The sequence below is a fragment of the Carcharhinus amblyrhynchos genome, chromosome 14 (genome assembly GCF_965287045.1).
Source record: "Carcharhinus amblyrhynchos chromosome 14, sCarAmb.v2.hapA, whole genome shotgun sequence".
In the NCBI taxonomy this organism is placed as follows: domain Eukaryota; kingdom Metazoa; phylum Chordata; class Chondrichthyes; order Carcharhiniformes; family Carcharhinidae; genus Carcharhinus; species Carcharhinus amblyrhynchos.
In genome coordinates this window covers 78,697,097-78,720,270 of record NC_137337.1, presented here as the reverse complement: position 1 = coordinate 78,720,270, position 23,174 = coordinate 78,697,097, and the positions used below count along the sequence as shown (strand labels likewise).

The following is a 23,174-nucleotide window of genomic DNA, read 5'->3' as shown; positions in this document are numbered from 1 at the left end:
GCCAATGATACCAAACTTGGAGGAATGTCCAACAGTGAGGCTGATATGATTTACCTGCAACAGGCAGCAAAATGGGCAGATAAATGGCACCTGGAATCTAACCCAGAGAAGTGTGAGGTGACTCTGTCAGAAGGGACAGGGAGAAAATATAGACTCAAGTTCTAAATAGTGTGCAGAGATAAGGATCAGAAAGTTCATGTGCATAGAACCTTGACAGTGGCAGGATATATTGAGGGAGTATTTAGCAAAACATGGGGTTTTGAGCTTCAATAAATAGAATTTAATACCAGAGAAGTTAAGCTGAATCTTCCTATGGTGGCACAGTGGCCAGCACTGCTGCCTCACCCAGGTTCAATTCCCGGCTTGGGTCTGTGTGGAGTCTGCATGTTCTCCCTGTGTCTGCGTGGGTTTCTTCTGGGTGCTCCAGTTTCCTTCCACAGTCTGAAAGATGTGTTGGTTAGGTGCATTGGCCATGCTAAATTCTGCCTCAATGTATCTGAACAGGCACCAGAGTGTGGCGACTTGGGGATTTTCACAGTAACTTCATTGCAGTGTTAATGCAAGCCTACTTGTGATTAATAAATAAAAGGTTTAAAGCTCTGGTGAAGCCACATCTAGAACACTGTGCAGTTCTAGTCACTACACTTCAGGAAGGATTTGAGGGAGCTTGAGATGCTGTAGAGGAGATTTCCCAAAATGGATCCAGCAATGAGAGATTTTAACTTCAAGGTTAGGGTTGGAGAAGCTGGGATTGTTCTCCTCGGAGCAAAGGAGATCGATAGAAAGATGTACAAGATGATGACAAGATTGGATAAGGTGGACGAAGAAACGCTGTTCCCATTGGTTGATGGTACAAGGGCAGGGGGACACAGGATTAAGATTTTTTGGCAAAAATGCAAGGGAGACGTGGGGGAAGAATTTTTTTTATGCAGTGAGCACAAATGACCAGAACTCACTGCCCATGAAGGTGGTGGGAACAGAAGCCAGAAACCTCCTACCTCGCCTGCAGCTGGGCTTCACCAGAACTGCTGTAGCAAACGGTGTTTTGGCTGAGTGCCAAATTCTCCAATCTCGCTGGCAGCGGGAGTGGGTGAATGAGATCGGAGAATTCTGCCCCCACCCCCGCCCCAGAGACAATCAGTGATTTTCAAAGGAAACTGGATGGGCATTGGAAATGAGATGGCATGGTTACCATCATCCAAATGGGGGACTGGAACTTAAATACAAAGGAAATATTAGAGTTTATTCTGACAAACAAAATGATCTCATGGAAGGGACAACTGATGAAATTTATTGATCTGAGCTTTGGATGGAAGTTCCCTCTGAGACTTGGGAGAATTGGGTATATTAACTCGGTGGCTTTTGGACAATTACGTACATTTTTGATAAGTTTCAGAGAATCTTACCTTTGATTTCAATAATGATGTAAATATGAATGTATATGGAAGCGTGTGGAAATGAGGAGTTGGATCTTGCTTTGTAATTCTTTATCGTACTGCTAACCTCCCATTGAATGACTCCCTACCACAGCACCCCTACCACCACCCCCCCCCGGCCCCAGTCAGATCCCCCTGGGAGGCAAACCCCCTCCCCCACAATCAGACCCCCTCCCCAGGAGGCAGCCCCCCTCAATCCCCAATGCCCAGTTAACTGTATTAAACTAGTATTCATTGAGGGGAGGCAGTGGCACAGTGGTATTGTCATTGGACTAGCAGTCCAGAGATCCAGAGGGTTTCTCTTTCTCAATCTTATCAAAAGTCTAAAAATCTCAAATTGTTCCTTAGCTTTTTGAATTCCAGAGTATAAAAGCCTAGTTTATGTATTCTCACTTCACAATCTAACTCATGAACTCATGGAGTTCTCCCATGTCTGCATGCGTTTCCTCCGGGTGCTCCGGTTTCCTCCCACAATCCTGTGAGGCCTGGACGTGGAGAGGATGTTCCTGCTAGTAGGAAAATCTAGAACCACAGAGCACAACCTCAGGCTAAAGGGACGATTCTTTAAAACAGAGACGAGCAGAATTTCTTCAGCCAGAGAGTGGGGAATCTGTGGAACTCTTTCCCACAGAAGGTGTGGAGGCCAGGTTCTATGACGGAGACACATATGTTCTTGATTAATAAAGGGATCAGGGGTTATGGGGAGAAGGCAGGAGAATGAGGATGAGAAACATATAAGAACATAAGAAATAGGAGCAGGAGTAGGCCATCCAGCCCTTCGAGCCTGCCCCACCATTCAATAAGATCATGGCTGATCTGTCACAACTGAATGGTTCAGCAGACTCAATGGGCCAAGTAGCCTAATTCTGCTCCTATGTCTTATGGTCAGGTGCATCTAAATTCTCCCTCAGCGTACCTGAACAGGCACCGGAGTGTGGCGACTAGGGGATTTTCACGGTAGCCTCATTTGCAGTGTTAACGTAAGCCTATTTGTGGCACTAATACATACACTTTAACTTTATTTATTGTCAGCTATCTTGATGTTTTAGATTGCTACTTACATTTTGTTAATCATTCATAGCATTTCTTGCTGATTTTTAACCATTGTTGGTTGCATCAAAATGCAGGTAGTATCGGTGCTTCCCCCAGTCAAACAGTTCAGTAGTTTAGTCTGGAGGGTTTGTGATATGCAAAAAGTTTACAGAACTGAGCACTAATCTGAGCAGCATCCAGCACAGGGACAATGAACTACAGCTCCAACCTGCTGAACCACCAGGAAACAGAAACTGTGAGGGGAATCCAGGGTCATTTTGTGTTCAGAATTGATTCACATGTCAACAACAGCTGGTGCAAATAATAGGAATGATGAGGGCACTTTAAGCTTCTGATTCATGTTCAATCTGGAACACTGATTTCAAAAATCTTTTTTTGGGGCAGGTGCTGTGAGGATTCCATTGATTTAATTCTACCCAATCAACAAGCCAAAGCATAGCTGTCCAAAATCATTTTAAGAAAACATTTTGATTGATTGGAGTGAGTAGCTGGAGGCATGCTTTATACATAGGTGGCGTTTGTGACTTCATGGAGAATGCGGAGTCTTGGTCCCAGGGGAATTCCTAACTGCGCCAATCTGTCTTCATTCAGATAAGGCAATTCCATCATCCCCGCGGCAGCATTCTCAAAATGTGGAACATATTTCTGAAAACAAGACAAAAGATGAGTAAATTCCTGCCAATAAGTAAAGTTTTACAGTAACTTGATCAGTTTTGCCTAGACACAGTAACGTCTATTGCAATGTAAAGCTGTAAGTTTATTTTTAACTGCAGGAGGGAGGAGAGTGCTTGAGGAGATTTGATTTTTGAAATTTGATTTTAAACTGAGAGGCCATAAAAATCTGGAATTGAGAAAGAAAAATTAAAAGCTTACATTTAAACAGAACCTTACATAAATGCAGCACTTAGATTAAAATCAATCCAACATTATACCATTTATTGTGGGGAAACAGGGCAGCAATTTATATATAGCGATGTCCCACAAACAGAAGTAAAATTAATGACCAGATTGTCTGGGATTCTCCAACCTCTCCCAGGCCTGGGGTTCTCCGGCCCTGCCCCGAGGCTGGGGTTCTCCGGCCCCGCCCCGAGGCTGGGGTTCTCCGGCCCCGCCCCGAGGCTGGGGTTCTCCGGCCCCGCCCCGAGGCTGGGGTTCTCCGGCCCCGCCCCGAGGCTGGGAGTGTGAGATCGAAGAATTCTACCTAACATCCCCATTTTACTGATGGGGATAGATGCAGGAATAAACTACCTACTCTTCTAGAGATAATGTTAAGTCCACCTGAAAGGCAGGTTTACCATTTCCAGCTCCTCAACAATGTGACATTCTCCCAGTGTTTGACTGAGGTGTTCCCAGTGAGTCAAAACTGATGACTGTAGCAGAATGAGATGTTAAGAAGAAGCAGTATCCTGCCAACTGGCTTATATGCTTTACCATGTTATAAACAGATTTTTTTTTATATAAACGGATATTACAATGAAGTCAGCCATGCCATTAAATCTTTTACAAAGCCGGAGTAAAGACTTTTCTGGAAACGTGAATCCATTTTGCTGTCATTCTTAATGCTGTACATTTCCAGCCTTTCCATATTTTATTTCATTCACAGAGATTAACGCAGGAACTGAAGTATGGCCTTTCTCTTATGGAAAGCTTGTGTTTCCCCGCCACAGTTTTTAACAGGTTAGATTGTGAGGATGTTTAACATTATTAACATCAGTCAACAGAAAGCAAATAAGGTTGGTAGCCAGATGGCGCTGGAGTGTTCCAGCTTCACTTTTCTGCAAATTGAAGGAGCAAAAGTCTTAGAATTTCAAGGCTCAAAGGCGACTGGACTGGAGTAGAAATGTGTACTGGGCAGTGGTGGGTAAGTTTAAGTTTATTTTTTATTGTTGCAAGTAAGGCTTACATTAACACTGCAATGAAATTACTGTGAAAATCCCCGAGTCGCCACACTCCGGCGCCTGTTCGGGTTACACTGTGGGAGAATTTAGCACGGCCAATACACCCTAACCAGCACGTCTTTCAGACTGTGGGAGGAAACCGGAGCACCCGGAGGAAACCCACGCAGTGTTAAGTTTGTGTTAAATGCTGCAAGAAGACATTTGGTGAAATTCCGAAGCAGACTCATGCCGCTTGTGGGTAAAGCTCTCTATATCACTAAACATATTTGCTTCAAGCTCAGTTCAAACCACCATAGGGGATTTCAGCAATGTCCGTCAATCTGTGGTCCACACAATTAGGAAGCAATTTTTAGGAGTGATTTTTAAAACTTATCTAAAAGTTTTATTTTTGCTGTGTGTCAGGGGTTGTGGGAAAATTGCTTGCCCTTTAGGATAATGAGGGTCTCTTTGGGGACCACTCCTTATTTGTCTTGGAGGGGAATGAAGAGAGCAACTGCCTCTTTAAATCGCTGGAGGCCTTTAACACCTAGAGCAACATTTGATTTCATGCTCACGGATGCATGAATAATTCATGCCGGGAGCTTATCCACAATACATCAAAGAGACTGAAATAACAGACTGCGTCAGCACTCCCTGACTTGGACAGTGCAAACCCCACCACCTCCTCGATATGGTTATTGATCAGAGCAAGTATTATGCAAATAAAACAGGCAGAAAGTTTGACGGAAGGAAGAGCAGTTGTAGATATAAAGAAAGGAAGGTGTTTGTGAGAATGAGAGATATTATCCCTCATTGGAATGTTATTTTACTAAGTGTGATAAGAATATTTATCATTTCAGATTAAGATTAAAATTGTCATAAATACTTAAAAGTAAAGAACATTTTACTTTTCACAAAACAATTGCTTTGTTTTTTCATCTTTACAAAATAACCTCAGTTCATTATCAACTGATGTTGTAATCAAACTCAACAAAAACTGTGAAAAGATGAACATGTGTGTTGGCACGGGATGGCACAGTGGTTAGCACTACTGCCTCACAGTGCCAAGGACTAGGGTTCGATTCCTGGCTTGGGTCACTGTCTGTGTGGTGTCTGCATGTACTCCCCATGTCTGCATGGGTTTCCTCCGGGTGCTCCAGTTTCCTCCCACAGTCTGAAAGATGTGTTGGTCAGCCATGCTCAATTCTCCCTCAGTGTAACCCGAACAGGCTCTGGAGTGTGACGACTGGGGGATTTTCACAGTAACTTCATTGTGTAAGCTGGTTTATGACACTAATACTTCTGTTATCTGAGAATTAACTACCGTCAAGCGAGAGAGAATTTGCTACTCTGAGAATCACAGCCTTTGCTTTGTGAATTAAGGAAACCCGAATGAATAAAGCACGTTTTACAGAATTCAATGGATAAAGGATACCAAAGTTTCAGGAGCAAATTAAGAAGCTAATCCTGTGGGTGAGTATTTTTTGACATTACCTTACATACCTTGATAACCTGGGGCTTGAGGCCACATCAAAATATCCCAACCATTGTTTTCAACTACTTTTCTCTCCCTAAATTGTGACACCTCAGCCATGTAGAAAGTTTGTACTTGGTCCAGTTCATTAGTCAGTCGTTTATTTACCTCATATCCCAATTTCTTCAGAAATATTGTCATCAATGAAGATCTTTCTCCACAACACCTGTTGACAAATTGAAGCATAAATATAAAACATTTAACATTTCTGGCTGACGTCAAATAGAGATAATGAGACGTTACAGACAGTCATATCGGACTTTGGGATTTTTGTTTAAAACAACCTGAAATAATTTCAGAACAAATGGTTCCATTGTTGGGTCAGTAAGGAATGAATTTATATAAACTGTCAGAATCGAGACTTCAGTGCCTTACGTTTGGGGCATGTCCAAAGTTGGTGCATTTGGGATTGGATGTGAGACTCACTCCTGATTGGGATCGTGTTGGCAATGTGATAGTACGCTGGCTGGGCAAGGAACGCGCTGTGTGAAAGGGAGGGTGGGAGGAAAGCAGACATTAAGAAAAGGGAGCGTGCAGGCTGGCGCTCCCAACCAGGATACATCCTCAAGGCAGTAAAACAGGGAAGTAAACCTACTCTCCAGCAACTTCTAATCTTCAGACTTCAGAGACAGGAAAGGATACTTCTCTCTCTGCAGCTTCTAAAAACAGCAACATGCAGAGAGCAGAAATTCTAACTGCAGAGAGGGGAAAACAAGAGAAAGTGCTCTCTGTCTCAAGTCCAAACAGCATCTGACAAACCAACTCCTGTGAAATTCTCTCTGAAAGCCCAGCTGTTCCCAGTCATATAACCTGACCTGTCAATTATCCCAATCAAGCTTTACTATACTGTCCGAGGGGATCACTAAAGCAACAGAACACTGCATTAGTTCAGATTAAAACAACCATGATGTCAATTATACTGCTTCAGTAACAATAGAGGACAACGGCTGCAGACAACATGGCGCCAACAAAATGCCAGAGACTGCTAGAAACATCCTGCGGAGAAATGTTATTAAAATATATTTCTGAAAGACACAGTACCATCGCAAATTACAGACTGAAGCTGGTTAAAGACAGAAGTCTGGAGGCTGCTGTGAAAATCAGTAACACTCTGAAAGCTCCAAGGCTGTTAACACAAGTCAATCAAAGTGAGTATCCCTGTGACTGATAACTGTATTGAAGTGGGGTCTAAGAGGATAGGTAGAATGATGCATATTTGGAACTGAAATAGTGATAAGTTAGACATTAGAATTGTTTCTTTTCATGTATAAAGATTGTTCAAAGGTAAAGAATTAAACTGCTTCATTTAAGTTATGCTTCAACTGTGTTATGAATTAAGTTTGTTTTGATAAAAGACCACCATTTGTCAGTGGAATTACTCTTGGAGCAAAGCATCCTTTCCTCACACTTTCGCCGAAATAGAAAAATTGTTGGGTTATGTTCTAACTTCATCATGTACCTTGGTGTTTGGGTCTGAGATCCTAACAATTGCCAGCACTTGTGTTGCATCAGTTTAATCCTAGATATTGTACAGGTCTTGTTGCTTTTTGACATGGACTTCTTCACGTCATTTATATTAATGATTTGGATGAAAATATAGAAAGTATGGTTAATACGTTTGCAGATGACACCAAGATTGGTGGTGTAGAGGACAGTGAAGAAAGCTATCTCCAATTGCAACAGGATCTTGATCAATTGGGCCAATCGGCTGACAAATGGCAGATGGAGTTTAATTTAGATAAATGCAAGGTGATGTATTTTGGTAGATTGAACCAGGGCAGGACTTACTCAGTTAATGGTAAGGCTTTGGGGAGAGTTACAGAACAAAGAGATCTAGGGGTACAGGTTCATAGCTCCTTGAAAGTGGAGTCACAGGTGGACAGAGTGGTGAAGAAGGCATTCAGCATGCTTGGTTTCATCAGCCAGAACATTGAATACAGGAGTTGGGACGTCTTGTTGAAGTTAGTACAAGACATTGGTAAAGCTACACTTGGAATACTGTGTACAATTCTGGTCACCTTATTATAGAAAGGATATTATTAAACTAGAAAGGGTGCAGAAATGATTTACTAGGATGCTACCGGGACTTGATGGTTTGAGTTATAAGAAGAGGCTGGATAGACTGGGACTTTTTTCTCTGGAGGCTGAGGGGTGATCTTATAGGGGTCTATGAAATAATGAGGGACACAGGTCAGCAAGATAGTCAAAATCTTTTCCCAAAGGTAGGGGAGCCTAAAACTAGAAGGCATAGGTTTAAGGTAAGAGGAGAGAGATACAAAAGTATCCAGAGGGGCAATTTTTTCACACAGAGAGTGGGGAATGTCTGGAACAAGCTGCCAGAGGTAGTAGTTGAGGCGGGTACAATTTTGTCTTTTAAAAAGCATTTAGCTAGTTACATGGGTAAGATGGGTATAAAGGGATATGGGCCAAATGTAGACAATTGGGATTAGCTTAGGGGTTTAAAAAGAAGGACGGCATTAACAAATTGGGCCGAAGGGCCTGCTTCCATGCTGTAAACCTCTATGAATTAGCTCATTATCCCCATGTCTGTGTGGGTTTCCTCTGGGTGCTCCAGTTTCCTCCCACAGTCCAAAGATGTGCGGGTTAGGTCGATTGGCCATGCTAAATTGACCCAAGAGTCAGAGGATTAGCAGGGTAATTCTGTGGGTCTTCAGGAATAGGGCCTTAGTGGGATTGTGGTCAGTACAGACTTGATGGGTCAAATGGCCTCCTGCATGGTAGGGATTCTAAGATTCTGTAAAAAAGAAATCTGTTTTTGATGACTGTGCTCAGGGAGATTCTCTGCTCTCTTACAGGTGGTCCCATGGGATCTTTTATAGTCACGTCTTCTGGCAGTTTGACTTTTGACTTTGCAGCTTCAAGCACTACTGCAGGTTTAAGGACATGATTCAAACTGACACTTAGATGGAATACTGCATTGTCAAAGTCACTGGTTGTTAAACTGATGGTCTGTCTATCTTCACCAGTGATGTAATAGATCCTGTGATATTATTGGAAGAAAGTTAGCAGATTTGTGTTGGCTAAGCAGGAGAACTGGTTATTTATCTTATTATTGTTTGTGGAACCTCACTGCGTGTTAATTGATTTTATAAAGCAAGAGTGACTACGCTTCAAAAGCATTTAATTGGTCGGACATCTTGAGGATATGACAGATGGTATGTAAAGAGGAGAAATGTATTTGTTCCGATTATTTACTCATGTCTATTCTATCGCTTGAACATAAAACTCTGACAGAGATGAGAAAGCTATAAACTGAACCACTCAATATTATCAGAAACAGCTGCTGAGAGAACTGGAGTATCAAAGCCCAAATTCTACTCTTTAATATGCTTTATAACCTGCATTTTGCAGTGAACAAATGGTGCGAGCTTATCAGGACACTTACACTTGTCCACAGTGTGGTATTGTGAGGTGGCATGATGGCACAGTGGTTGGCACTGCTACCTCACGGCGCCAGGGAGCTGGGTTCGATTCCCAGCTTGGGTCACTGTCTGTTTTTGCAGAGTCTGCACGTTCTCCCCATGTCTGCATGGATTTCCTCCGGGTGCTCCAGTTTTCTCTTACAGTCCGAAAGATGTACTGCTTAGGTACGTTGGGCATGCAAACTTTTCTGTGTACCCTAACAGGCGTATGAGTATGGTGACTGGGGGATTTTCAAAGTTAGGGTCATTGCAGTGTTAATGTAAGCCTTACTTGTGACACTAATAAATAAAAAAATTATAGCGATTTCTAGTAAATGTAAAGAGTCAGACAGTATGGAAGCCTCTCTTGGGGATCTGGAACTGGGCAAGCAATGATCCACCTCCTTAACTAACCGCATTGAAGGATCTTGAACGCGACAGGCAGAGTTTAAATTAGGGATTGTAAGATACAAAGGGCAGAATTTTCTGACTGTTCACACTCACAGGATTTTCCCATCCCGCTGCAGTGAACTTGGCTTGTCACTAAATTCTCCATTTCTGCTGCAGCAGGACTGTGGCATGAACGGCTGGTAAGATCACACCCAATGTGTAATTTAACGCCAAATCAGAAAGCAGAAATATAAAGAAACTGGTGGTGTGAATGGAACAAAAACATAAAAATATATTTAAAAACCTAACAATGATCAAAATCTGAGAACAAAACTCCACATTTTTAGAATGATGTTTTCAGTGCCAGAGAGGTTGGTAGAAATGAAGACTTTTTTTGGCATGTTTACTGTGTATCTAATGGGCTAGTATTGTAGACCCTTCCAAGTATTTAATTTTCTTTTGCAAAGACACACTTTATTCAAAAAATATCTGAAGAAGACATGACAAGAATTTCAAAATGGCCATCACACAAAGTGCAACAATATTCAGTTTCTCCACACAGATCATGTCACACTCTGAGGTGCTTCAATATAATTATAAAACATGTAATAAAGATTCAATATCAGCCAGACAGCCTGAGCAGTTTCTATACAATTCCCAGTCCCTCACTTCACTGTGGCCGAAAGGTCTTAGGCAGCGACTTTCCCCCATTGTGTCTCTGCGGGGGCTGTCCCAAACTTTAGTGCATCTCTCAGCACATAGTTCTGGTCTTTGGAATGTGCCAGTCTGTTATAGTCGGTGGAGGACAATTCCTTGCACTGGAAAACCAACAAGTTTCAAGTAGACCAAAGAGCGTCTTTCACCAGGTTGATGACCATCCAGCAGCAACTGATGTTTGTCTGTGTGTGTGTCCCTGGGAACAGCCTGTAGAGCACAGAGCCCCGTCCCTGGGAACAGCCCACAGAGCATAGAGTGCCTGTCCCTGGGAATAGCCCATAGAGCATACAGTGCCTATCCCTGGGAACAGCCTTTGGAGCACAGAATCCCTGTCCCTGGGAACAGCCTATAGAGCACAGAGTCCTGTCATAGAGCTGCTTGGGACAAATCTTGAGAAATACCTCTGCGTCTCTCTCCAGACCTTCTTTGCACATTGCACAAGGAGGTGGACAATAATCTCTTCCCCACCACTGTCACCTTGAGAGCACCCCGGGGTAAGAGTCCAGGCATGTCATAAGGATCTGACAGCGAAATCCTTTCTCAACAGCAGCCAAGCTCGGTCTTGGTGTTTGTCTGTAAATTCTGCTGATGAAGCATTCTGCCAAATGATCCTGCTCAGAGAACTATCCAACTGGATCCACCACCTCCTTTTCCCCCAGGACCTTGAGGACACACCCGACACATCATTGCCTGATGGACACTTGGTCAAAGGTATTTTCATGAACAAACTTTTCCATGAGGGACAGGTGGTACAGCATACTGGGAGCGTTCCACAGCAACCTAGCCAGTCCGCTCCTTCACAACACCAGGTAGTGACACTTGGAGTTTGTGTACCGGGGATCTAGCACAGCTTGACGCAGTCACGTACAAAAGTGGAAATCAGGATTAGGGCGATGTTGGACACACCTTCCCCTCCTTAATCACGGGGTTTGTACATTGCATCTCTGTGAACATGGTCCATGTTTCATCCCAGATGAAGCGAGAAATGGCTCAGGCGATTTCCACAGGAATGGGGAATACGACAGAGCTTTGATTCGATTTATTATCACGTGTTGGAATACAGTGGAAAGTATTGTTTCTTGTGTGCTATACAGACAAAGCATATTATTCATAGAGAAGGAAAGGAGAGAGTGAAGAATATAGTGTTATAGTCATAGCTAGAGTGTAGCGAAAGATCAACTTAATATGAGGTTGGTCCATTTAAAAGTCTGACGGCAGCAGGGAAGAAGCTGTTCTTGAGTTGGTTGGTATGTGACCTCAGAATTTTGCATCTTTTTCCTGACGGAAGAAGGTGGCAGAATGTCTGTGGTGCATGGGTTCCTTAATTATAGTGGCTGCTTTGCCAAGGCAGCAGGAAGTGTAGATAGTCTCAGTGGATGGGAGGCTGGTTTGAGAGATGGACTGGACTTCATTCATGATCCTTTGTAGTTTCTTGCAGTCCTGGGCAGAGCAGGAGCCCATAACAAGCTGTGATACAACCAGGAAGAATGCTTTCTTTGGTACATGTGTAAAAGTTGGTGAGGGCTGTAGTGGACATGCCAAATTTCCTTAGCGTCCTGAGACAGTACAGGTGCTGGTGAGCTTTCGTAATTATAGCGTCGTCATGGGAGACCAGGACAGGTTGTTGGTGATCTGGATACTGAGAAACCTGAAGTTCTCGACCCATTCTACTTTGACCCCATTGACATAGACAGGGACATGTTCTCCTTTATTCTTCCTGAAGTTGATGACAACCTCCTTGGTTTTATTGACATTGAGGGAGAGATTATTGTCGTCACACCAGTTCACCAGATTCTCTATCTCATTCCTGTACTCTGTCTTATCATTGTTTGAGATCTGACCCACTACGGTGGTGTCATCAGCAAACTTGAAAAATCAAGGCCTGCACCAAATACAGCAACACTGAGGGTGCCTCATACCAGGTGACCAGGTTCCTACCTGCAATGGAGAGGGAACGTCGCTCTCACATACCCAGTTTTTGGTCGGTTATTCTTACTCGCTCCCTCCAGTTTCTAATGGATGCCCAGCCCCCGCAGTCTTTCTGAGCTGATGGTGAAGGGGATAAGGGATCAGTCAGCCCAGTTCCCTAGGGATGGGGCACTGCTCTTGCTGTGATTTACCTTGACACCTGAGGCCAAATTGAACTGATTGCAGATGTTGATCAGTCTGCGCATCGACAGCAGATCTGAGCAAAAGAGGGCGACATTGTCCATGTACAGGGAGGCTTTGTTTTGAGTGCCTCCTTCGCTGTCTTTCGCCTTAACAGTGTTACGTAGCCCTAGTTTGGGAGTTGACTGGTTGCAGCCATCACCTCTTACAGTTCCCCATGTTTGACAGTGAAGCCTCTTCAGGGGGAACAAAGAACCACCTCAGAGCTTCCAACATCAAAAGGCATGAAGTCAAATAAAGCCTCTGCTGAAACCCCCAATATTCAAAATGAAACCCATAGAAATCAACACTCACAAACATAGAGGGAAGGATGAGCAAAATTCGAGGCAAACTACTTTCCTGATCATGGTTTCACCCCTGCCAGATAGTGGGCCAATTTGGTATTCTTAGCGAAGTATTGCCCAGTGCAGTTTCTGGAAGAGCAGAGTTAATCAAACAACAATTTCCACATTTAAATACACGTGCGCAATCCCTTGACATTGTTGTCTGACTTGCTCTTTAATGGAGAGAGTTGATAGGCTCATCATCAATTGAGATCCCAAAATCTAGACCAATGTTTTAATTAAAACAGACCATTTCAGTGGGTCTATTTATATATTGGCACATCACCAGTAAGCTCAAAACACTTATTACTGGAATAAAGTGAACTACGCCTCCTAGGACATGCAGGACTAACCTTCCTGGGTCATGAGATAGTTACAAAAGTTAACAAAACCTTTCATTCGTCCTCCTGTTAAGGGTAAATTGATATCAAAAGTGATTTGATAATATATAAAATGGGGAATGTGGCAGTCGAAGTTTGGGATCTCTACCTCTCCCAGTAGCCTAATGATTTGATTTGATTTGATTTATTATTGTCACATATATCAACACACAATGAAAAGTATTGTTTCTTACGCACTATACAAAGCATACCGTTCATAGCGAAGGAAACGAGAGAGTGGAGAATGTCGTGTTACAGTCAAAGCTAGGGTGTAGAGAAAGATCAACTTAATGCAAGGTAAGTCCATTCAAAAGTCTGATAGCAGCAGGGAAGAAGCTGTTCTTGAGTTGGTTGATGCATGACCTCAGACTTTTGTATCTTTCTCCCTACGGAAGAAGGTGGAAGAGAGAATGACCGGGGTGCTCAGAATCCTTAATTTTGCTGGTTGCATTTCCGAGTCAGTGGGAGCTGTAGACAGAGTCAATGGATGGGAGGCTGGTTTGCGTGATGAATTTGGCTAAATTCATGACCTTTTGTAGTTCCTTGCTATCTTGGGCAGAGCAGGTGCCATACCAAACTGTGATACAACCAGGAAGAGTGCTTTCTATGGTGTATCTATAAAAGTTGGTGAGAGTTGTAGCTGACATGCCAAATTTTCTTAGTTTTCTGATTAAAGTAGAGGCGTTGGTGGGCTTTCTTAACTATAGTGTCGGCATGGGGGAACCAGGACAGGTTTTTGGTGAACTGGACATCTAAAAACTTTAAAAGATAAACCTATCTAAAACTCTATATTAAAACAATAAACACAAGTCATAAAAAGGAAGTTATTCTGACATCCTGTGGCAAATGTCAGGTACTGCATATTAAACATGGTGAAATCCTTCAATCGTAACTTCTGACTGGAAAGAAATAATTTTTAAAGTCCTTTGTAATAGTTTAAAGGGCTATAACTTTTGATTGGAAACCAATAACAGCACACATTAGTTTTCTTCTCTTTCTGAGTTCTTCTCAATAGGAACAGAAGACATAGGAGCTTGTGTGGGCCATTCAGCCCCTCAAGCATGCTCCAACATTCAATAACATCATTATGGATCTGGTTAAGGTCTCAACATCATTTGTTTGTCTGGCCCCCATAACCCTTGTCAATCAAACACCTATCTAAATATATATTCAATGAGCCAGCCTCCACTGTTCCCTGGGATAAAGAATTCTACAGTTTATTAACCCTCTCATCATAAATGGGAAACCCCTAATTCTGAAACTATGCCCCCTTGTTCTAGGTTTCCCCCATAATGTGATATATCCTCTCAACATCTCCCCGTCAAACCCACTTGTACGTTTCAATAAGATCCCTTCTCATTCTTCTAAACTCCAATGAGTGTCAGCCTTTCCTCCCAAGACAACCCTTTCATCCCAGGAATCAAGCTTGAAAACCTGTTGTGAACCACCTGCAACATTAGATACAGTTTGCCAACCAGAAAGTGATTCATTCACCCTCTTTGCTTTTTGTTCAGTTCAAAGTTTATTTATTAGTGTCACAAGTAGGCTTACATTAACACTGCAATGAAGGTACTGTGAAATTCCCCTAGTCACCACACTCCGGCACCTGTTCAAGTCAATGCACCTAACCAGCATGTCTTTTAGACTGTGGGAGGAAACCTGGGTACCTGGAGGAAACCCATGCAGACATGGGGAGAATGTGCAAACTCCACACAGACAGTGACTCAAGCCAGGAATCAAACCCATGTTCCTGGCGCTGAGGTAGCAGTGCTAACCCACTGTGCTACCCAATAGTTAGTTAGCCAATCCTCTATCCATGCTAATATATTACCCCCAACACCATTACCTTGTGTGGTAACCTCTTTAAATGAAAATCCAAATATACTACTTCTACTGGTTCTCCTTTATCCAGTCTGCTTATTACATCCATAAAAAGATTCTTGTAAATAGTATCGTCAAACATTATTTTCCTTCCATAAAACCATGCACATTCTGCTTGATTGAATTCTGATTTTCTAAATGTCCTGCTACTTCCTTATTAATAGATTCCAGCAATTTCTGCAACAATAGATGATTTGATTTGATTTATTATTGGCACATGTATTAACATACAGTGAAAAGTATTGTTTCTTGCACGTTATACCGACAAAGCATACTGTTCATAGAGAAGAAAACGAGAGAGTGCAGAATGTGTAGTGTTACAGTCATTGCTAGGCTGTAAAGAAAGATCAACTTAATGCAAGGTTCATCCATTCAAAAGTTTGGCAGCAGCAGGGGAGAAGCTGTTCTTGAGTCAGTTGGTACGTAACCTCAGACTTTTGCATCTTTTTCCCAATGGAAAAAGGTGGAAGAGACAATGCCCGGGGTGCGTGGGTTTCTTAATTATGTTGGCTGCTTTGCCGAGGCAGCGGGAAATGTAGACAGAGTCAGTGGATGGGAGGCTGGCTGTTTTGAACCATCATTAGCAGAAGAGGTGAGAACAGAGTGAGTGTGAGCAGAGGGGATGAACTGGGCTATTGGGAGCCACCAGCATTCCACGACTGCTGCTCTGGAACTGATAGGGGAGAGATGGACAAGGTGTGGGGAAGGAGGGAAATGTTCCTCTCTATTTGTGTCCTCTTGGCTGCACTCAGCACCTTCCCACAAGAGGAAAGTGTGGGGAAAGCCAACACAAACCTAAACACTGTACCCTCAGAATCCAGCATCACTCACCGTGTTCCCTCAATCCAGCAAATATTTCAAATTGACTAAAATACAAAAGATTATTCAAATGAGCTATTTTTACATTTTAACAGTGAGGCCGTTACTAGATTAACAAAAGTCAGGGTAATCTGGTTTTAGTCATATTTATAATCAGTTTAATTCTTATCTACTTAGAAGCACAAGGCTGAAATGAAAAGTAATTATATGTGAGCTGGAGAGAGCGAATCAGTGCATAGGGCTGAACGCTGAATAGAATTGTGTTTCAGAGTTTGAAGGGGGTGGTTGGCTGGACAGGGAGTGTCTGGATCAGATTAGTGCCAGGTGCACAAGGGTAGATCCATGTACCAGCTGAGGTACACTTGGGGTCTGCATCTCACCCTCCCGTAGTTCCATTATCATTATTTTAATGTGTACTTACTGACTTTTGCTCTGGGTCACTTGGGCACTGCTAACAGGTTATTCACTCCCCTAGACTGCACCATGACAGTTCCAAAACCCAATTCCCCAAATAGTCTGAGGTAACCTCCGAGAACTTATCTCAATTGCCCTAATTTGCTTTACCCAAGCCAGTTACACGGTGAATCTGCTGGAAGCCAAAAAGTCAGAAATCTGCCGGTGCTAACACTTGCTGCGATTCTCCCTCCCCTTCCCCCAGAAGGATTGCTAATGTGAGTGACATTCACAAGGCAACCCTCAGATTGCCAGAGACTCTGGAGTGAGGACAGCAACTTTCTGCCACAGTGCTATACTGTTTCTGATACACTGAACACCACGGTGCCGGGGCAGGCCGGTTCCTGCCTCCATGCCGAGCTGGCCTTCACAGACAGCAGCGTGCTGGACCCTCCTGTGTCTCTGAGTCGGATCAGTAAGATCAGAGTAGGATCACAGCAGTGTCTATCTGGACAGCACTGTGCTACGGGACTCCTGCAGCCTCCACAACACAGGTCCAAAATACAACCAGGGGTCAAGTGTGAGATGAGGCCACTGGGTGGGGGTTTGGTAGGTGATTGATTTGTGCAATATATTTCTTCTTGATAAAAACAATTTAGTGTGGATGCTGGAATCTGAAACCAAAAGAGAAAACACTGGAAAATCTCAGCAGGTCTGGCAGCACCTGTAAGGAGAGAAAAGAGCTGATGTTTTGAGTCCAGATGACCCTTTGTCAAAGCTCATTTCTTCTTGAGGCTGCTAGCTGCCTCAGACATTCTCTCTTCCACCTTCTTCCATCGGGAAAAAGATATAAAAGTCTGAGGTCACGTACCAACCGACTCAAGAGCAGCTTCTTCCCTGCTGCCACCAGACTTTTGAATGGACTTCGCTTGATCTTTCTCCACACCCTAGCTATGACTGTAACACTACATTTCGCACTCTCTCATTTCCTTCTCTATGAATGGTGTGCTTTGTCTGTATAGCAATATTTTTCACTGTATGTTAATACATATGACAATAATAAACCAAATCAAATCCAATCAAAGCCTTTTCCTTCTGGGTTGTTGACATTCTGTATGGTCTGGTGAAGATAGGTGGGCTGGAGAGAGCAATAGGCCTGCGCCGGGATCTTCAAACCCACCAGCTGATGGTGGGACGATGAATCAGCTACCATGTGACTCAGAGGGGAATCACCTCCACATAATTAATGAGTTTCAAGAGCCAAAACTGGCACAGGAATCCACTGTTCGGTGGGACGGTACCACCAGAACCGCACACTACCACAGTTAGTCTCAAGGTAAGAGAATTCCACCCACAGTGTCTGACTTCAGTCATATCACATGCAACACATTTCTGTTCTCTCACTAAGTTAAAAGCAATAAGTTAAGTTAAAAGCTAAGTTACAAGTTAAAAGCAACAGGCGGTGAGATGCTGAATCACACAGGACTCTGAGCTAGGTTTAAATCACTGGTCTTGGTTAAGTTCTGTTGTGGGCAAGGTTTTAGAAAAAATTATTCGGGATAGGATTTATAGTTATTTGGAGAGTAAAGAATTGATTGGAGATAGTCAGCATGGTTTTGTGGCGGGTAGGTCGTGCCTTACTAACCTTATTGAGTTTTTTGAGAAAGTGACCAAAGAGGTGGATGGGGGTAAGGCAGTGGACGTGGTGTATATGGATTTTAGTAAGGCGTTTGATAATGTTCACCATGGTAGGCTTCTGCAGAAAATGCAGATGTATGGGATTGGGGGTGATCTAGGGAATTGGATCAGGAATTGGCTAGCGGATAGGAGACAGAGGGTGGTGGTTGATGGTAGATATTCATCATGGAGTTCGGTTTCGAGTGGTGTGCCTCAGGGATCTGTTTTGGGGCCACTGCTGTTTGTAATTTTTATTAATGATCTGGATGAGGGTATAGTTGGGTGGATTAGTAAGTTTGCTGATGACACCAAAGTCGGAGGTGTGGTAGATAGTGATGAAGGGTGTCATAGTTTGCAGGAAGACTTAGACAGGTTGCAGAGCTGGGCTGAGAGGTGGCGGATGGCGTTTAATGCGGAGAAGTGTGAGGTAATTCACTTTGGTAGGAATAACAGATGTGTCGAGTATAGGGCTAACGGGAGGACTTTGAATAGTGTGGATGAGCAGAGGGATCTAGGTGTATGTGTACATAGATCCCTGAAAGTTGGGAGTCAAGTAGATAAGGTTGTTAAGAAGGCATACGGTGTCTTGGCGTTTATTGGTAGGGGGATTGAATTTAGGAGTCGCAGCGTCATGTTGCAACTGTACACAACTCTGGTGCGGCCGCACTTGGAGTACCGTGTGCAGTTCTGGTCCCCACATTATAGGAAGGATGTGGAGGCTTTGGAGAGGGTGCAGAGGAGGTTTACCAGGATGTTGCCTGGTATGGAGGGGAGGTCCTATGAGGAGAGGCTGAGGGATTTGGGGTTGTTTTCGCTGGAAAGAAGGCGGCTAAGAGGGGATCTTATTGAAACATATAAGATGATTAGAGGTTTAGATAGGGTGGATAGTAATAGCCTTTTTCCTCTGATGGAGAAATCTAGCACGAGGGGGCATGGCTTTAAATTAAGGGGTGGCAGTTATAGGACGGATGTCAGGGGTAGGTTCTTTACCCAGAGGGTGGTGAGGGATTGGAATGCCCTGCCTGCTGCAGTTGTAAATGTGCCTAGTTTGGGGGCGTTTAAGAGATCCGTGGATAGGTTAATGGACGAGAAGGGATTGGTTTAGGTTAGTGGGTCATTGTTTTGTAACTGGTCGGCGCAACATTGTGGGCCGAAGGGCCTGTTCTGCGCTGTAATGTTCTATGTTCTATGTTCTAAGTTACCTGATCTCAGCTGGAACAAGATTGGGAGCTACAGAACTTGTTTCCCCAGTGACCCCCCTCAGCCCTCTGCCCCTCCTGCCTACCCCCCTCCCTTGGGTTAGAAATGTAGGGGGGTGGCAATGGGGTATCACTGAACTCAGATGACTGTCATCCAGTGCTCCTGCTGGGTACATACATGTCTGAATGTACATGCGTGTACATATCAGTGAAGGCAGGCTTAGGCTCTTTGTAATACCAATACTCGATGGTTCAAACTTAACACAATGAATGATCATTGCTCCTATATTAATGTAGTAACACTTCAAACCTATTTAATTAACTGTAAACCACTTCAGGATATCCTAAGGTCATTGTCAGACTCCATATAAATACACATTTATTCATTTGCTCTTTCTTACTTTCTCTCTTATTTTCAGTTAATTGTTTCTGATTACATCCATCATTTAAGAACATAAGAAATAGGAGCAGGAGTCAGCCATCTGGCCCTTCGAGCCTGCCCCGCCATTCAATAAGATCATGGCTGATCTGAAGTGGATCAGTTCCACTTTCCCGCTTTCTCCCCATAACCCTTAATTCCCCTGTCCATCAAAAACCTATCTACCCGTGACTTAAATACACTCAACGAGGCAGCCTCCACCACTTCAAAGGGCAGAGAATTCCAGAGATTCACCACCCTTTGAGAGAAGTTCCTCCTCAACTCCGTTCGGAACGGCACCCTCCCCTCCCACTTCCTACCCTCCCCTCACCTCTCCCCTCCCCTTCCCCCTCCCCCCTCCACTTCCCCTTCACCTTCCCCCCCTTCCCTTGCCCCCTCCCCCCTTCCCTTTCCCCCCCCTTCCCTTGCCCCCTCCCCCCTTCCCTTGCCCCCTCCCCTTCCCTCCCCCCTCCCCCCCTCCCCTTCCCTCCCCCCCTCCCCCCTCCCCTTCCCTCCCTCCCCTTTCCACTCCCGCCCCTCCCCATTCCCCTTCCCCCCCTCCCCTGTCACCCTCCCCCCCTTTCCCCCTCCCCCTCCCCCCCTCCCCTGTCACCCTCCCCCCTTTCCCCCTCCCCCTCCCCCCTCCCCTTTCGCCCTCCCCTTTCGCCCTCCCCTTCCCCCCTCCCTCCTCTCCCCTCCCCCTCCTCTCCCCTCCCCCTCCCCTCCTCCTCCCCCCCCCTCCTCCTCCCCCTCCCCCCCCCCCCCCCCCCCCCCCCTCCCCCTCCCTCCCCCCTCCCTCTTCCCTCCCTCCCCCTCCTCTCCTCCCTCCCTCCCCCTCCTCTCCTCCCCTCCTCCCCTCCCTCCCCTCCCTCCTCCTCTCCCCTCCCTCCTCCTCTCCCCTCCCCCTCCCCCCTCCTCTCCCTCCTCCCTCCTCCTCTCCCTCCTCCTCTCCCCTCCCTCCTCTCCCACCCTCCCACTCTCCCCCCCCCTCCCTCCCACTCTCCCCCCCCCTCCCCTCCCCCCCCTCCCCTCCCCCCCCTCCCCCCCCCACTCTCCCCCCCCCTCCCCTCCCCCACTCCCCCACTCTCCCCCCCTCCCCTCCCCCACTCTCCCCCCCCCTCCCCTCCCCCACTCTCCCCCCCCCTCCCCCACTCTCCCCCCCCCCCTCCCCCACTCTCCCCCCCCCTCCCCTCCCCCACTCTCCCCCCCCCTCCCCTCCCCCACTCTCCCCCCCCTCCCCTCCCCCACTCTCAGCCCCCCTCCCCTCCCCCACTCTCCCCCCCCCTCCCCTCCCCCACTCTCCCCCCCCCTCCCCTCCCCCACTCTCCCCCCCCCTCCCCTCCCCCACTCTCCCCCCCCTCCCCTCCCCCACTCTCCCCCCCTCTCCCCTCCTCTCCCCTCCCTCCTCCTCCCCCCTCCCCTCCCTCCTCCTCCCCCCTCCCTCTCCCCTCCCTCCTCTCCCTCCTACCCCTCCCTCCCTCCTACCTCTCCCTCCTCCTCCCCCCTCCCTCTCCCCTCCCTCCTCTCCCTCCTACCCCTCCCTCCCTCCTACCTCTCCCTCCTCCTCTCCCCTCCCCCCTCCTCTCCCTCCCCCCTCCTCCCCCCTCCCCTCCTCTACCTCCTACCCCCCCTCTCTCCCTCCTCCCCTCCCCTTCCTCTCCTCCCCCCCCTCCTCTCCCCTCCCCTCCCCCCCTCCTCTCCCCTCCCCTCCCCCCCTCCCCTCCCCCCCTCCTCTCCCCTCCCCTCCCCCCCTCCTCTCCCCCCCTCCTCTCCCCTCCCCTCCCCCCCTCCTCTCCCCTCCCCTCCCCCCCTCCTCTCCCCCCCTCCTCTCCCCTCCCCTCCCCCCCTCCTCTCCCCCCCTCCTCTCCCCTCCCCTCCCCCCCTCCTCTCCCCTCCCCTCCCCCCCTCCTCTCCCCCCCTCCTCTCCCCTCCCCTCCCCCCCTCCTCTCCCCTCCCCTCCCCCCCTCCTCTCCCCTCCCCTCCCCCCCTCCTCTCCCCTCCCCTCCTCTCCCCTCCCTTCCTCTCCCCTCCCTCCTCCTCCCCCTCCCCCTCCTCTCCTCCTCCCCCTCCTACCCTCTCCCTCCTCTCCCTCCTACCCCCTCCCTCCTCCTCCCCCCTCCCCCCTCCCCCTCCTCTCCTCCTCTCCCTCCTACCTCTCCCCTCCCTCCTCTCCTCTCCTCCTCTACCTCCTACCCCTCCCTCTCTCCCTCCTACCTCTCCCTCCTCCCCCCTCCTCTCCCCCTCCTTCCTCCTCCTCCTCACCCTCCCCTCCCTCCTCTCCCCTCCCTCCTCCCTCCTCCCCTCTCCTCCTCCCTCCTCCCCTCTCCTCTCCCTCCTCTCCCCACCTGCTCCACTCCTCCCCCTCCTTCCTCCCCCCTACTCTCCCCCCTCCCTCCTCTCCCCTCCTCCCCTCTCTCCTCCCTCCTCCTCCTCCCTCCTCCCTCTCCTCTCCCCTCCCTCCCTCTCCTCTCCCCTCCTCCCTCCCTCTCCCTCCTCCCTCCCTCTCCCTCCTCCCTCCCTCTCCTCTCCCCTCTCTCCTCCCTCCCTCTCCTCTCCCCTCCCTCCCTCCCCTCCCTCCTCCCTCCCTCTCCCCTCCCTCCCTCCTCCCTCCCTCTCCCCTCCCTCCCTCCTCCCTCCCTCTCCCCCCCTCCTCCCTCCCTCTCCCCTCCCTCTCCTCCCTCCCTCCCTCCCCTCCCTCCTCCCTCCCTCCCTCCTCCCTCCCTCCTCCTCCCTCTCCTCTCCTCTCCTCTCCTCTCCTCTCCCCTCCCTCTCCTCTCCCCTCTCTCCTCCCTCTCCTCTCCCCTCCCTCCTCCCTCCCTCTCTCCTCTCTCCTCTCCCCTCCCTCCTCCCTCCCTCCTCCCTCTCCTCTCCCCTCCCTCCTCCCTCCCTCTCCTCTCCCCTCTCTCCTCCCTCTCCTCTCCCCTCCCTCCTCCCTCCCTCTCCCCTCCCTCCTCCCTCCCTCTCCCTCCCCTCCCTCCTCCCTCCCTCCTCCCTCCTCCCTCCCCTCTCCCCTCCCTCCTCCCTCCCTCTCCTCTCCCTCCCTCCCTCCTCCCTCCCTCTCCTCTCCCCTCCCTCCTCCCTCCCTCTCCTCTCCCCTCCCTCTCCTCTCCCTCTCCCTCCTCCCTCCCTCTCCTCTCCCCTCCCTCCTCCCTCCCTCTCCTCTCCCCTCCCTCTCCTCTCCCCTCCCTCCTCCCCTCTCCTCTCCCCTCCCTCTTCTCCCCACCTCCTCCACTCCTCCCCCTCCCCCCTCCCTCCTCCTCTCCCCTCCCCCCTCCTCCTCTCCCCTCCCCCCTCCCTCCTCCCCCTCCTCCTCCCCCCCCTCCCCTCCCTCCCTCCTCCCCCTCCTTCCTTCCCCTCCCTCCCTCCCCTTCCCCTCCCTCCTCCACCTCCCTCCCTCCTCCACCTCTCCCCTCCCTCCTCTCCTCCCCTCCTCTCCTCTCCCCTCCTACCTCTCCCTCCTCCCCTCCCCTCCCTCCTCCTCTCCCC

General features: G+C 47.5%; 1 protein-coding gene across 3 annotated transcripts in view; it reads right to left on the bottom strand.

The window, feature by feature from the left end:
* Nucleotides 1–2,474: 2,474 nt before the first annotated feature.
* LOC145352322 (uncharacterized) overlaps nucleotides 2,475–23,174 on the bottom strand; it is a 71,880-nt gene continuing 51,180 nt past the window's right edge. For 2 of the 3 annotated variants that reach the window (XM_080202080.1, XM_080202081.1), the window contains exons 14-15: nucleotides 6,009–6,066; nucleotides 2,475–3,134 (exon numbers count right to left, since the gene is read on the bottom strand). In XM_080202080.1, the coding sequence (XP_080058206.1) occupies nucleotides 2,991–3,134; nucleotides 6,009–6,066 (202 nt within the window). In that variant the 3' untranslated portion in view covers nucleotides 2,475–2,990. Of the gene's footprint in view, nucleotides 3,135–6,008; nucleotides 6,067–13,638; nucleotides 13,688–23,174 lie in introns of those variants that run through there. The other variant, XM_080202082.1, reaches the window with a different exon arrangement.